This window comes from Periplaneta americana, chromosome 3 (genome assembly GCF_040183065.1).
Source record: "Periplaneta americana isolate PAMFEO1 chromosome 3, P.americana_PAMFEO1_priV1, whole genome shotgun sequence".
Classification (NCBI taxonomy): domain Eukaryota; kingdom Metazoa; phylum Arthropoda; class Insecta; order Blattodea; family Blattidae; genus Periplaneta; species Periplaneta americana.
In genome coordinates, this window is record NC_091119.1 from 21793916 (window position 1) to 21810648 (window position 16733).

General features: G+C 36.8%; 2 protein-coding genes across 6 annotated transcripts in view; both read left to right on the forward strand.

Annotated features, from left to right (window-relative positions):
- The window catches only part of wtrw (water witch), a 68928-nt gene extending 61298 nt beyond the window's left edge, over positions 1-7630 (forward strand). For all 3 annotated transcript variants that reach the window (XM_069820077.1, XM_069820076.1, XM_069820078.1), the window contains exon 2: positions 606-7630. In XM_069820077.1, the coding sequence (XP_069676178.1) occupies positions 656-3628 (2973 nt within the window). In that variant the 5' untranslated portion in view covers positions 606-655 and the 3' untranslated portion in view covers positions 3629-7630. The remainder of the gene's footprint in view (positions 1-605) is intronic.
- Positions 1-16733, forward strand: part of mRpS9 (mitochondrial ribosomal protein S9) — a 112349-nt gene extending 95616 nt beyond the window's left edge. For 2 of the 3 annotated variants that reach the window (XM_069820120.1, XM_069820122.1), the window contains exons 10-11: positions 10191-10353; positions 13570-13730. In XM_069820120.1, the coding sequence (XP_069676221.1) occupies positions 10191-10353; positions 13570-13661 (255 nt within the window). In that variant the 3' untranslated portion in view covers positions 13662-13730. Of the gene's footprint in view, positions 1-10190; positions 10354-13569; positions 13731-16714 lie in introns of those variants that run through there. The other variant, XM_069820121.1, reaches the window with a different exon arrangement.

Genomic DNA, 16733 nt, shown 5'->3' on the forward strand with positions numbered 1-16733 from the left:
TAGATGATAAGATAAATATAAAGGATAGAGGATGGAATGTAAGTAAGGTAGTGGTGGACCGTATACAGAAATGTGAGGGAAGCCATTACCTGAAAGACGTTTGATGACAATAAATATGAATATGAAAATATGAATATGAACATGTTAACAACCACATATTAGGATATGGATTACAGCTCTGTGTCACCTTCAGAATTGAATTTTTGACGTGAGCAATAAACGACCAGGAAATTTTCCCTCAAGTCCTCTCATTCAGTTATAGGATTCTTTCATGTGCCCCAAATATACAACATGGACCTCTGAACCTTACTTCACTTTCAAAGGAAGCCATGATCGGGATTTTATTGGCCTTAAAAATCCATCACCCATGGCTGGGTTTTGACTCACTAACTTCGAATCTAATGGCAAGCATAGTAATCATTAGAACTCGGAGACGATTATGTGTAGATATTTGTGAAAAATAATTATATTTTTTCTACTATGAGTTGGGATTAGACATTTCCACTTTTTGAAAATGTATGTTGCATAATTCAAGGCTTTGGTTAAATTGTGTGTTTGGGTATATGTTGATAAGAGAATACTTATTATATATTTTCTTATTTCAGGCTGGCAGAACGATACTGGAGTCTGAAGATTTTCATTGTGCATATTCGCAATGGAGGACCCAAAGAAGAGTAAGCACACAGAATCATTAGACAAGAAGAAGGTAACACTTGATCGAGCAGTCAGCATGAATATTGAAAGGGTTCCACTCACATCTTTATCAAAGTATAAGACAGTGTCACCCAAACTCTTGGGGAGATGGAAGAGCTACAGAAAAGGCGTCACCATGCAGAACACTGAGAATGAAGACGATGATTGCCATTGCATGAAGAGAGGAGAATCACCTCCTGCAGATGACATGGTATTGCTTGACAGCTTCGAGGACTTTGGAAATGAAGCAATAAGTGTAAGAATATGCAGGAATAGTGTCAGACAAGGACTTCTGGATCTTATGAAGCCTACTGCAAACGGAAATGGAGGACATTATCTCGAAGACATCGAGGCTGGTAAAGTTACTGTTCAAGATGCTCAACAATTATTTGCAAAGAGTAGCAAAATGGAAAGGAATATTGCCTTCTTGTGGGCAGCCTTTGTTAAAAGACTGGATTTCCTTAAGTGGCTCTACAGTTTAGGGGTTGATATAAACTTCAGTGAGCCTATTGAAGGGTTTACAGCTCTACATCTGAGTGCATTCAGCGGTTGTGTTGAATGTTCGAAGTTTCTTATTTCAAGTGGTGCTAATATTAATTTGGCTCCAATGTGGTTCACCCCACTACACAGTGCTGCATTTGGAAATTCGTTTGAAGTAGCAAGACTGCTTCTAAACAATGGTGCACGATTAGATGTCACAGGAAGAATGAAAAGTAATGATGACTTCATATATGGCACACCTTTACATTCTGCTGTAAAAGCGAATGCTGTAGAATGTGTACAGCTACTTATAGGGGAATGTCCAGACATCAACTCTGTGGAACCTGGAGGAGTGTCGCCTCTTCATTCAGCTGCCGAATTAGGACATGCTCAACCGTTGAAGATTCTTTTGGATGCCGGCGTTGATTGCAACCTCGTTACTCGTGACAAGAAGAATACTGCCCTTCACCTTGCTGCAGAAGGAGGCTTTCCTGAGTGTGTTTCACTTCTCTTATCCAAAGGTGCTAATGCTGACGCAAGAAACTACAGAGGACAAACACCGTTACATCTTGCAGCTCGTGTACAGTCACTAGAATGTGTTGAAATGTTGCTAAATATTGGAGGTTGCGATCCAAATGCTGTTGATACTGATAAAAGAACACCCCTCCATTCAGCAGTGGGGAAATCTTTGTTGGCGTTTGAAATTACAGAGACACTCTTAATTTGGAAAGCTGAAGTAAATAAAAAGGACAAATACGGTTACACTCCACTCCATATAGCTGCATTGAATGAACAGTCTCAGTGCGTAGAGACACTGCTATATCACGGTGCAGATGTGAGTGCGAAAACCAAGGGTGGCACTTCGGCTCTTAGTGTTATTGTCCGAAAGACTCCAGCGTCATTAGCTATGTTATATCAGAAACTGGACTGTGCAATATCATTACTTGATCCAGAAGCGTCTAACAGGGAAGTGGAATTAAAGATGGATTTTCGTATTCTGTTACAAAACTGTCATATGGGAGAAATAAGCTTTTTGAAGACTTTTGTGGATGCGGGACAAAAGGATATTCTGGAACATCCGCTGTGTGAAGCATTCTTGTACCTGAAATGGGAGAAAATAAGAAAATACTACATTGCCAGACTTCTTTTCTATTTAATATTTGTTCTGTCCCTTTCAGCGTATGTCCTCATGGCGTTAGCTCATAATTGCTATAACAGTAGTAAAGCAATGAACAATGCGACTCTCATGAGAGACAGTAGAATGCTAGAAAGTGATGTGCTTTGCAAAGACAATTCTATGATAGCTAATTTTCTCAGAAAGAGGCCGATTGTGACTGAAGTTATGTGGTATGTCCTTGTATTTTTTACCGTTATTGAACTGATTCGAAAACTAATTGGACTTGCAGCATACTCCTCTTTTAAACAATATTTGTGCCAGATGGAAAACTTAATCGAATGGTTTGTAATAGTCAGTGTTTTTGTGATTTCATGCATATATACAGGGAGAACATATACCTGGCAGAACCATGTTGGAGCATTTGCTGTGTTATTGGGTTGGGTAAACCTCATGGTTATGATAGGACAGTTACCTATGTTAGGCTGCTATGTGGCAATGTACACTAGTGTACAGAAGGAATTTGCAAAACTTTTTGCAGCGTATCTATGTCTGCTGATTGGATTTACTATTAGTTTTTGTGTTATTTTCCCTACTTCAGATGCGTTTGGAAATCCATTTGTTGGCTTCATGAAAGTACTTGTAATGATGACTGGTGAACTAGAGTTTGAAGATCTAATATTAGGCAAAGACGACGAAAAGAAACCGGCTTTTCTTCTGGAAGTCAGTGCACACATAACATTCATTATATTCCTCGTCTTTGTAACTGTAGTTCTGATGAACTTGTTGGTAGGTATTGCCGTACATGATATTCAAGGACTTCAAAAAACAGCAGGACTATTGAAACTCGTTCGTCAGACAGAATTGATTGCGTATATTGAGTCCGCATTATTCAGTGGTTATCTGCCACACTATATTATTAAACTTCTCCAGTGGACTGCCTTGGTTTCACCTTCCGCCTATTGGGTAGCAATACAGGTCAAACCTCTCAATCCTCGAGAAAAAAGGTTACCAAAGAATGTTTTGAAAGCAGCTTATGAGATTGCCAAAAATAGAAAACGGTGTGGTCATACTGTATCCTCTCGGGGTTCCTCTAATACAACGTCATTTACATATATAAAATCCCGTGCAGCGTCATTTAATGAGGAAAACAAAAATATTTTCCCTCAGACACAGGAGTCTCCAAATGTTCAATCTTTGTACTTAGGAGTTGAAGAAGGATCAAAGGCAATTGCAAAATTAAGTGAGGAGTTAAAGGAGCTCAAAGAAGCTACAAAATTGAATCAGATAATATTAAATCAACTGTTAGATGTACTAAACAAGAAGTGCAGTGATTGTTGAGTTTTAATTTTCGTGAGATAATCTGGATATTATTATTATTATTATTATTATTATTATTATTATTATTATTATTATTATTATTATTAATATAGTTGTTGTGTATTTAATTTTGAATTATCTGTATGGTAAAGACTAGGGTTGCCATATTTAGCCCTAATTTTTAAAAGTCTCCCAACTCCTGTATTTTTCTTGTCTTCGAGCATTTTATTTATTTTTATTTTACTGGGTTATTTTACGACTCTGTATCAACATCTCAGGTTATTTAGCGTCTGAGTGAAATGAAGGTGATAATGCCGGTGAAATGAATCCGGGGTCCAGCACCAAAAGTTATCCAGCATTTGCTCGTATTAGGTTGAGGGAAAACCCCAGAAAAAACCTCAACCAGGTAACTTGCCCCGACTGGGATTCGAACCCTGGTTCTGTGGCCAGACGCGCTGACCGTTACTCCACAGGTGTGGACTCGAGCATTTTTCTCCCTTATTTTTGTATAATGTAAAAATCTATTGTCCACACCTGTGGAGTAACAGCACGTCTAACTGCAAAACCAGATGGCTCGGGTTCGAATCCAGGTTGGGGCAATTTACCTGGTTGAGGTTTTTCCGGGGTTTTCCCTCAACTCAATGTGAGCAAATGCTGGGTAACTTTCGGTGCTGGACCCCAGACTCATTTCACCGGCATTATCACCTTTATTCAGACGCTAAATAACCTGAGATGTTGATACAGCATCGTAAAATAACCCAATAAAAAATCTGTTTGAAGCATTTAATTTTCCGTGATTGAAGGTGATTTATATGATGGATTCTGTTGTTCCAGAGACGTACTGAAATGTAGAAAGTAATAATACTTGCCAGTAATAATTTCAAGGCTCACTAGTTTAAAATCAAACAATGTTAGAGTTACAAATTTAGAAGAAAAAAAAAGACTAGTGAATTGAGTTATAAACATACCAGGCAACAAAACTCATGCAGAGAGTGTTTTCTATTATGAACAGTGAGTGAACAGATGTTCGAAACAGGAGCACGACACATCTAATCAGAATTGCAAATCACAGTCAACTTCAACTACTCATGTAGGGAACTTTTACAATTTGTTTGCAACTATTACGCGAGGCAAAATGTCTGAAAATAATCTTAATTTAAGTCAAACGCCCTAAATGTGGAATAAACTGAATTCAATAATTCGTCAATTTTTTATGTGAAATATTGTAGATTGCTTGGTCTTTCGTGTTTTCTTCAAACACAGTTGGCAACCCTAGTTAAGACATACCGGTATATTCTAAGTAGAATTTCAAAAACAAACTGCTTTCCATATACTTCGTAATAAACTCCTTAGAAATCTGGAATAAAGCATCAATAAAACGTTTTTGTTATAGACTAACTGATTGAAAGAAATCTTTTGTATATTTTAAATGATTTTAGCTTCATGATAAATTATTTATTTTTAATGAATACAAAGTTTTGTATTTGTATATTTATTGAATCTGTATGGTGCCTAACTCATTCCCTCCATTTTAAATTTGTAGATTATAAAGATATAGTCATAGTTAATATGACTAAAAATATTTATACCACTTTTGTAACAAATATACAAAATAATATTTAATTTTATAGTTGTAAGTTTTACAATTTACCTAAGTAGAGTAATGTAGACGTTTTACTTGGTACTGAGTTATGTAATTTAGGTACATAAAGAAAGAACATGACAGTTAGGTACTTTTTGCAACTGTGTGACTGAGCCTAAAGATCGCCAACATATAATACCTTAGCTTACACTTGTATATATTATTTAAAATGTAAGATGTACGTTTTAATGTGTCATGTAGTTCAGTTTAAGATGTGCCTGACAATCCTCTGTCAATTTGAAACATAATATATTGAATGTAGTGCAAGATTTTTGGATTTTTGTACCATGTCATGCATAAACATCCTGTGTTTCAGAGTTACAAATCGGTTCCACAATGAAAGAAGGCAGGAGAAGGGAACCTATCCTGGAAATAGCTCTTGGTAAAGAATCCAACAGATAGACTCGCCCTTTCCCTGCCTTCTCTAATGAGAGGCAGAGAATAGTTCTGAAACAATGGATATTTCTGCATTAATTGTCGCAAAAACCCAGAAATCTCACACCATGTTGGATACTGCAAAAGTATGAAAGCATAATTAATTTAATTGAATGTTTACTAATATCTTTGAAATGTTCCCATGTAATATATTTATTTATTTAGTTATTTATTGTTGGTGTGATAATATCTTTTGTAATTATTTTGAGGTTAATTCTAATAGACTGAAGTATTGTAGTGGAATTAACATTTCTTTGGACTTATGACAGCTTGCTAGCCGCATGGTTTATGGTCACTAGCCACGTGGTTTGCAGGTTGTTCTGGCAACCTAGTTTGTCCTTGAAAGTAACCAGTTATCATCAAGCTTGTGGACAATGCTGCCACATTATCTAACACAGAAGTCTCCAAAAAGCGTATCGTCATTCGTGCTCTCGATGCTGCCCGCCAAACACAGTGTGCTGTAAGGCTAGAGAAGGGGGAGAGACTCGTACCTCAACAAATGGGAGCGATCAGTGGGGGATCGCGGCAACGGTCTGTTTAAGTTTACAAATAATAACATCAAAATAATAAGAAAATCATACGTTTGTGTATTATTTTGACATATATGAAGCTGGAGCCCCGTCTGTTGCTATAGACACAAGCCATTGCAAATTCAACCTCTTCTGTTCTATGGTGCCTTTCAGTGCCTGGAAAAGATCTTCTCCAGTTGTATTTTGTAATTACATCTAGAAGACATTCAGACACAGTAAAATGTTCATTAACTCCTCGGATGAAAATGACTAGGTTAGCTTTGTCATTTCTATCTGTGCTTTCGTCCAATGCAAGTGAGTAAGCTACAAACTGGTTAATTGTGGTTTCGACTTCAGATTCAATTACATTTACACTCTTGAAATTCCTTCTCTGAACTGTAATTGGAAACAATTTAATTTTCTTAAACTTTGACTTTGTTCTGGACACAGTATTTTAGTAGCGTTCTGTATGCACGATTTTACAAATGATGCTTCTGTAAAGGGCTTCATTGATTTTCCAATATTCCAAGCTAGAACATAGCTAGCAAGAAGCTTTTTTTGTTTAAGCCTGAGAACACGTGTGTGATTTTTGTTTGTACTTTCTTGTTTTATATTTATCAAAATATTTGTAGGCCTAAGCATTTCACCTAAAATTAAACAAAAAAATATAAGTATGTCATGCGGAACTGAGTGTAAACGTATTGTAATATACTGATTATTATGTATAACCAACAGTTATACAGATAGCCTCAAAATAAATTATTTCCACATGTCCAACATGCCTGTAATTGTATGATATTCTTTGTGAAGAGTCAAGTATTGTCGTCGCATGTTGAATTTTAACACACCCTTAATAATTTTCGAACAAATTAAGCATTTCACATTCTCCCCACTAACACAAAAACATTTCTCTTCCCTTTCATCCTTGAATGTATTACGTCCATGATTAGAAGACAATGTGAAACAGTGGAACACTCTGACCAACACAATGATAATGGCAGTCCACCACTGCTCTTCGTTTGCGCATAAACATTGAGTACAGTACAGGTGGGGATGGGTGAGGCGTAGCGCACTCATTATGTACTGGCTTCGGTTTCGTTCAGGGACTTACTCGTGAGTACGCTTTTGGAGACGTCTGATCTAACCTGTCGCACTTGAATGACTGACCGGCCCCTAGCAGCAGTGTTTGCCATGACAGCAAACCTGTAAGCCAACCGGCTAGCGAGCTGTCACAAGTTGAAAGAATGCATGTAAGATTTGAGAAGTCAAGTTTGTGACTTGTTTATTTATTATATTTGTAAATATTATATGCTTTTCATATATGAGGACTGAACAACTCTGGTGTGTTGGTTGCTGAAGTTTCAGCAATGTTTTATTTTATTCTTCCACAAAGAATTGTTGCCATGGAAACAAGGAATAATGAAATAATGAACAAAAGGTGTGAAAGAAAAAAAGTGGGAAAATTAATGAAATGAATAAGTTAACCTTACTTAAATACTAATCAAGAATAAATTAACAATATTACAAAACAATAAAACATCATGCAGAAATCTGTAACAAAAATTTAAAAACCATTGAAATAAAACATTATGTCTGGCTATACAAATGGTGTATAAAAATTGCTATATAACCTTTAATAGCTTTTAAGATTATATCTTGTAGCAATGTATTATCAAGGCCGAAATCTTTTAAAATCTTATAATTTGGGCTGTCAGTTTTGGTATTATGCCCCGAGCTCTGACAAGAAGGCCTCTGATTTCTATATCATCTATTTGGTACCATTCTTTATAGAAATCCACAATAGGGAGATATATTGTATTCACTAATTTCAGTACCATGCAAATAAAAACTTTTATTAAGAAATTTGTGTATTTTGTAATAAGTACTGTATATTTTCGCAGATTAAGACGATAGTTGAATCAAAAAAATACCCACGAAACCCAGAGGTCATTTATAGGTAGATACAAAAAAGACCATAAAATTCTACACTAAAACCATTATAAAATACAACAAATCACATTCATCGTCGAAAGCAAAGAACTCGTCAAGTACGACCTGACTTTCACTGTTGAAAGCATCGTTTTATGGGTCCCATTCTGAGTGTGGCAAGTCGTCCTTGTGCCATTCATGGCGTTAGAAATTTTGCACCTTTTTTTAAGGATTTTATCAATGTTTCCACATGATGGTTGATAGTTTAGGGATCGTCTTAAAAGGACAGATATAAGCTAAAACCATACCTCGTCTTATGTGCAGAAATATATGGTAATAACTTCGCCATAACTTCAAGAACAACAATGATGCCCATCCACCTTCCTGTAGTGGGATTCATTACCAGGGTTTAAAGCAGTTGGAGCAAGATACAAACCACATATCTTCTTTTAGTACGAAGATGTCATTAACACCTGGATCTTGCATACTGTCAAAGACTAAGTGACCGGGACCCAACAGGATGAGTGCCAACTTGAATCACTAAGTGATTACTTATGCATATCATATTATTATGATGTACCGAAGTACATATAATACTGTTCTCCAACCAGGAGATAAACCGTGAAAGGAATGTGCTTACTATTGCGTCACTTGTTGGATCGAAGTAGATAGATAATATTACCGTTATAACGTCAATTTAAGAATCATGCACTCTCCTACATATGTTATTTCCTTTATGGAGGGATTAAAAGACTAGGAAATTAACCGTGATCTAATTTTGTAACTAGGGTAGTATAAAAATGTGAATATCAGTGTTATCGTTTGTGCTTTGAGAGATAGCCAATAGAGATACGAGTACCCACGTGTGTAACCTTATGACATCAACATTCATTCACAGCATCATCCTGCTGCGTCTCATTCCCTGGAGACTTTCTCGTGATTGGAGTACAGTATTTCTGTGCAGTAGCTCATATGAGTGCACCTCTGTATATAGTGTGTTGGACATTGTGCCACTGTTACATATTCTGTGACACAGTACATGAGGGTAGGCCACCAAAGGGAAAACTGAGAGGATTCAATCCGGCATCGGAACTGGAATCCGGTGTGACTTAGTAGATAAAGCGTCAGCACGTAGAGCTGAAAACCCTGGTTCGAGTCCTGGTGCTGGAGAGAATTTTTCTCTCTTCTATCCATCCTTCATCATATGGTAACAGAGAATTCTTGCACGGAAATATCACATGTACTTCGGTACATCATAATAATCTCATCTCTGTAGATTTGAGCTTTTATGATTTTGTATCTTTAATTATATATTAATTATAATTATAATTACTGGGCACCACTCTATGAGACAGAATGACAAACGAAACACTGCAAAGACTGACGAACACTACTGATGCAGCAGAACGAGCCACGGCAACGAAGTGGACCTGGGGGGGACATGTGGCGAGACTACATCAGACAAGAGGGACCCATGCAGTCACGATGTGGGACCCCTACGTCGGAAAGAGAGGACAGGGAAAACCACAGCTCAGATGGTCTGACATGTTTACCAAAGAGGTGGGGAAACAATGGTTGAGGACAGCAAAGAACAGAGTTTTGTGGAAAGAACTAGGGAAAGTCATTTGTAAATAGATAACGTAATCAGTGTTAAGATATTGTAAATAGTAAAGTCAGTATTAGTGAAAGTGTAAGATAAGTTTTGTAAATAGTAAAGTCAGAGTTGAGAAAGTGTCACGTAAATAGTGTAAATAGCAATCAGTGTTTGTCAAAGTGCCAGTGTCAGTATAATGTGTGTAGTGCAAGAAAAAAATGAATAAAGAACAGAGTGCTGAGACTAGTTAAAGTTGAACAGGGTTATTAACCATGTCACGAAAGTAGTATACACGACAAGCTCGCCTGGATTGGCTCACCAAGCGAGTACACTTGAGCCATCCCTGTCGAGGGGGTTCTAACCCCATCACAGGAGGCCTGTGCCCAACCTGGGACATCATGGCTAACATTCATTCATTCATTTATATATTCTGTAAATGGCATATATTTTTCACAGTTTTTGTTTTTATTTCAGCTTTTGTTCCCACTGATCTTTACAAACGCTGTTGGAACTGTAGATGTAGAGGCCACTGTGACTGGTGGAGGACCAACAGGGCAAGCTGGAGCTGTTAGATTGGGCATTGCTTTGGGACTTCGCTGTTTCCTGAGCCAGGATGTAGTCGAAAGGATGAGAATTGGTAAAATTATATTCTTCATGTGTGTCACATTTTGGTTAATAATATGAGTACTTATCCATCAGTGTAGGCATTTATTTAAAAAGAATTTCATTGCTTCCCAATTCTTCTAGCATTTATTTTTGTCAGAATTGCGTAGATAATGTATAAATCAGAAATGTTTTTGGATTATGGAAATACATATTACCACCAGTGGTGTTTCTTAAGGACGAAAAGAAGTATAAATTACATTCTAAAACAAATTTCAAGCAGCAGTTACACTTTTGAGATTCCTAATACAGTAGAATTCCACGTATTCGGCAACTGTGTGACAAAGCCAGTGCTGGATAACTGATTTTCCCAGATAATTGGAAAATACGTTTATAGGTTATGTAAAGACACACTGTACTGCACAAACATTTTTTTCAATGTTGAAATTTAGTAATTTTCATATTGATAATTAAAAATAAAGTTTTGAAATACATAAAATGTTTATTTTTAGTACTGAATACGGTAATGTATATTAATCAGTTCATAATTATTGTAATACAGTAATAGGGTACATAATAGCGTAAAAAATACTAGAAGTTTTCGTAACCTTATGACAATTGTAAATGGTCGTCATATGAGTCATGTGACATGAAGAGCAGTGTAGTCAACTTTGCAACTATACTATGAAGTAGCGCTTGATGATTTGAGCGTAAGAACATTTCGCTTGCGTTTTGCGGAATCCATTGTGCAATAACAGTGCTTAGTGGTGATAGTCATGATACTATCCATCACTCAAATAAAATTTTTACATGCTGTAGGAACAGAGAATTTCACACTTTCCTATTTAGACTCGTCCAACATCCCTTCGAAACGGGCGAATTCAAGTGTTAAATTGAAAGACATTGTCTCTGCGCATTGTTTGCAAGTTTCAAGTGACAGATTACCGATGCTATCCTCTACTCCAGGGACATACGGTTTTTTTTTGTCTATGTTTGCAAGCGTGAACTGTGTGAAGAGTAAACACAATATGCGGCATGTGCGATCTACGAAAACCATCCATATCTTCGTCAGACTTTTTTTTTTTTTTTTTTTTTTTTGCCTAGCCAAAAGTGCCGTTGTTTTGGTATTGCTGGTTATTTGGGTGCCAGATACGAAGGGATTTTACTGTACCAAAAAGAAGTGACTTTTTGTAGATGGTTGTGCTACTTTTTGAAAATATGTCTAACTTTTCGTCCTGCAAAGGAATTTTACAATTTCACATTTGTTCAGATCAGATTTCTGCACATTTAAAAGACAAAACTAAAATTCTTCCTATCATTTATTATCATAATACACTGCTCTCTTAAATTGACTGAGCATATTGGGAATTTAATCAATGGCTTTCCCAAAACACACTATAAAATGTTTCATATAAAACAATAATTTTTATCTCGAGAAAGAAGCAGAAACGAGCAAAATTGTATTAAATTCTTTTGTTTCATATCATGTTCATCCTCCTCCAGTCTTGACACTGAATTGCTAGCTATTGATGCTGCTCTTCAGTGTGTTACTCAAATTTCTGAAAAATCTATTTGCATACTTACTGACTCCAAGGGGGCTATATTTAATATAATTAAATATGTACCAAACCTATATAATAATAAGATTTATTAAACACAATATGTACATTGTTACATGTTACTCAAAAGTTGCCTTCTTTTGCGTAGAACGTTAGTGTCTCAGTCCTTGCTTGGCAGGTTAGTATATGATATTGACTGCAGCTGTACCCACAGAGGGTGCAGATGCACTGCTCTGAGGCCGAGTGGTATCCTCGTTTGGCACAGATCCTGTGGTGGAACCCGTGGGCCGCCGTCCTCGTGAAGACGTGACGTAGCTCGAAGTTAGGCTTCTTCCATTCTTCCGTGTTCATGGCTGGCGTCTGAAGGAATTCCTGGTCCACGGCTGCTGCTTTTTCTTCTCTGTCCCTAACGTGGGCCTCATATGCTGGTGTAGGTTGAAGGCCGTTGCTCGTCATCAGCTCTCTTACGAAGAAATCCGTGTCCATTAATAGGTATACCAGCCTCGTTTGCGTTGTTCTTGACACTTGAAGAGCTCTTTTTAGGTATGACCCTTTCACGGCTTCTAGCTTCTTCAGGTTTGCTGAGGTTAAGTGAACCCATATCTTTTTCAGCGCGTAGCTAACTATTGGAGCGATCTTGATGTAGAAGAGGCGCAGGGCTGTGGTCGTGGAGAGCTTTTCGAGCTTCTTTATATCGTACGTAGCCTTGATTGCCGCCGAGCATCTTTCTTCTATGTGCTTGGTAAATGACTTGCCTGTCACTTGCAGTGTTAAGCCCAGATATTTGTATGAGTTAACAATTTCCAGTTTCTCATTAGCATATGTGAAGATGTCCGATCTGGAGACGTTTCCGCCTTTTTTGAACTTCACCTATACGCACATAGAATTATTCCACTTCTGAAACAACTAAGTAAACTAAAAGAACTCCAAAAGGAAATAACATTTCAATGGATACCTAGTCATTGTGGTATACCTGGAAACGAGAAAGTCGATAATATTGCAAAACAGGCAACATATTCGCAACCAAGACCTCTTCAAGTGATATCTCTATCCAGTGCTTTTGCTTCAGTAAAGTCTCATTTTACAAACCTATGGATCAACAATTGGCTCTCTTCTGACAAAGGAAAAATTTTACAGTCTGTACAAAAGAAACCAAAAGACCTGGAAATGTACAAAAACTTGCCCAGACATGTTCAAACATTTTTAACAAGAGCCAGAACAGGTCACATTGTCACTCAATTGTACCTACACCGATTTCACATTTCTGATAATCCTACTTGTCTGTGGTGTAATAATCATGATGAAGATCTGGAACACATTCTTCTATACTGTCCATCCATAAACCACAAAAGAAGTAAATTAAAATCACCAGTACCAGTTGCAGAAGACACAACCCTGCAGTATATATTGACTACACCCCAACTCTGGCTACTAGCAACAGGCATCTATAATGAACACCGATCAAAATACCCCTCATTTCTCGTGAAAAACAACAACTGAATAGACTACAGTGGACTTTATGTTGTCAGCAAACAGCTGGATATATTAAGAAGATTGATTGATTTTGTTTGAAATATCTCAAAGAATAACCTCCTGAAATCAATGACATTACTTGCTGTTAACCCTGTATATGTAATACTATTTCTTCTCTTACATGTGTTATCCTATTGAAATGTTAATTGTTGTTACAGCTGGACTCTTGCAACGGGATTACAGAAGAAGAGAAAGGAAGAAACCAGGGCAAGCAGGTGCCAGGAGGAAGTATACATGGAAGAAACGCTAAAGTTCTAGTAATTAAAGGCACAAGTATGTTTATGCTATGCTATTATCAAATAAAGTTTATTAATAATAAGAGTATATTCTTTTTAACTTACTGCCATTTATTACCCATTCCTTTCACCAGGGTGTGATTTATAGAAGAGAGTGGGGGGAATTTATTCTCCACTTTCAAGAGCAGCTCTCCTTTTAATAATCCCATCCACAAATGATAAATCTTCCTCCCAACCAATGAATTTTCTTAGAAATGAATTTGTGAATATGTAGATATACAAGGTGGCCCTTTCGAATTTCCCTGATTGTTATTGCCTCTGAAAGAAAGACTAAAGATGCAGGGAAATTTGTATCATTTTCAATGGCGGCTCGTGATAAAATATTGTTTGTGTTCACAATTTTGTGTTCCAAAATCGAAGAGAATTTGAAATCGTATGTTTTTAGCCTAATATGAAATGTCATGATTCCAATGTTTCACTGTCGAAAAAAACCGTATATAAATTGAAAACAACATATAATAATAATAATAATAATAATAATAATAATAATAATAATAATAATAATGAAATCTAGTATTTTTATTTCCAATTTTTCGTGATAAGCCAGTTTACCCAGTTCTTTACTCTTCAAAATTACTTGAACGGAGTTCATTGTTTACGTTTGTTAAAAATTAATACATAACACAATTTACAAAAGTGTGTGTTCAGTAATATATTTTGATTCACAACACACTGATACACTATAGCCTATACCAGTACTGTAATCCCATTCGCATAGACTGATTACTATAAATACATGCCAGTAAATATTATTCTTAAATAATATACACCACCATACAGATACTTAAATTCATACCACTTCACATTCAGCCAGCACGTCTTTGAAAACCAAACTATGCTATATGCCGACACTGAAGTGTAGTAATTCACAAACTACACTCTCGTAGCAGCACTGTACAGACATCCACATAAAGTAAACATTCCGACAGTGAGATGCTGACACCTGCAGGCTAAAATACAGACTAATTAAAATTCCTCCTCGAGATATAGCACGTAAACGATAGGCATCGATGCACCTGACATCTGTAGGACAGATTCACTGTTCACTTAATGCTTTGTGCTCTTGACGAGTCATAAGCTGCCAGCGAAAGACAATTTTCTCCCGTGCATGCGTGAAATTTCTGTAACCTTCTTGAAAAGAGCACAGTTTGTACGTGAACGGATGTTGCCAAGTTTACATAAGAAGTTTATGCAAGATGCGGGAAGTTTAAAATACTCGATCCTGATAATATACATCCCCACTACGCCAATACGATATTAAATAATAAAACTAGTCGTGCACTAATGGAAACAAGGTGTTCACGTGCTCTTGTGCTCTTATTGACACACCGCCACTGATCATTTTTATTGGGAAGTTTAACTGAAATATTTTCTTCACTGATATGGATGACTTTGGTGATTGTCTATCATGCGGAAATTACGTATTATAATGTACAAATTGTTCAAGAAATCAAGCCAAACAACAAATCTTAGTGACAAGAATTTGCAATTGAGATCCTAGAACACATTAATAAAAACTAAGATTTTTTAATCGTGTTATGTTTTCTGACAAGGCAACTTTCCATTTGTCTGGGAAAGTTAACCACCATAGTGTCTGAATATGGGCCTCTCACAACCCCTATATAATAGTGGAGCATATTCGAGACAATCCTAAACTAAATGTATAGTGTGTTCATGCATAAGCATGATATGATAATTGGATCTCCATGCCTAGACATGCTAGAAGAATACGTATTTCCACAGAGTGCACACAAATAGTCCAGCATAATCTCCAACAAGATGGAGCACTGCTTCACTGGAGCATTATTATGAGAACAACACTTTCCCAGGCTGTTGGAATGGATGCTGCAGTAACCATAGTCTGGCCTTCCCATTCTCCCGACATTCCATTAGATTTTTTTCTTTGGGGCTAAGTTAAGGACATTGTGTATTCCCTCAAGGTGACTGAACTCAACAACTTACATGATCATAATGTGGAAGCAGTAGCAACTGTTACACCAGATATGCTACACAGAATCTGGACTGAAATTGAGTGTTGTTTGGATATTGTCATGGTACCAGTGGAACTCATGTACAATTATTTTTATGAAATTGTTTGAATTGAACTTCCTATAGTCGCGACACTGTTATTCCCGGCGTGACTCCTCCTCTTTGCTTACGTCTTAGGAAGTGAAGGCTCTATAAAGTCTAGGTAGGTAGTATCGTTTGCAATTTATGTTCTTTCGTTGCCGAGCTACCATACGAGGAATCTATTCGCCACACCGTTAAACATTATCATGTCGTAGCTCCTATGATAATAAATCAAACGCACTGTAATTCAGCAAATAATTGAGCGGCAAATAACGTCTTCGTGTGCTTTCTGCGAACGCCAACGAAAGAGCCAAATTGGCGGGCGATTATATTAAGTATTTATCGAGCCAGTGAATCACAAAACACACACGTTTAAATGTAGCCGACCTGCAACGAGACTGGCTGCCGGAAATTAGAGTGACGGGACTATAATTTTGGTGATAAAAATATCTTTGCATTTTCCTTTTTCTTTTGAGAGGCGGTTGAAATCAAGGCAGTTCGAAAGGGCCATGCAGTACGTATGAGATGTGATTTGATTATTCATGTACTTATGTCTTATTCAGTAGTTAGTTTTTGTAAGAGTACGAACTTTGTCTTTGAACACTTATTGTGCATTTTTGTAAAATAAGGTCAATATTATATATTATTGTGAGAGAATTCTCTATTTTGAATGGTATTTTAAATTAAAGTTCATGCATGTTGGTTTTCCTTTCCTTTTTAAGTAATTTGGAGTACAGTCTATTGATACTAGTAGAGAAAGAGGGCAGACATTGGGCAGAAAAGGGAGAAAAAGAGAGTATCCTCACCCCTTTGAGAGAACATTAATCGCACACTGCTTTCCAGATGAATTCCTATAATACATTTTCCTTATCAATTTTTCGTACGTAACATCATAAGCTATTGAGCTTATTTTTCTTTCTTCATTACTATCTTGCAGGTTTCATCTTTTCTTTTCT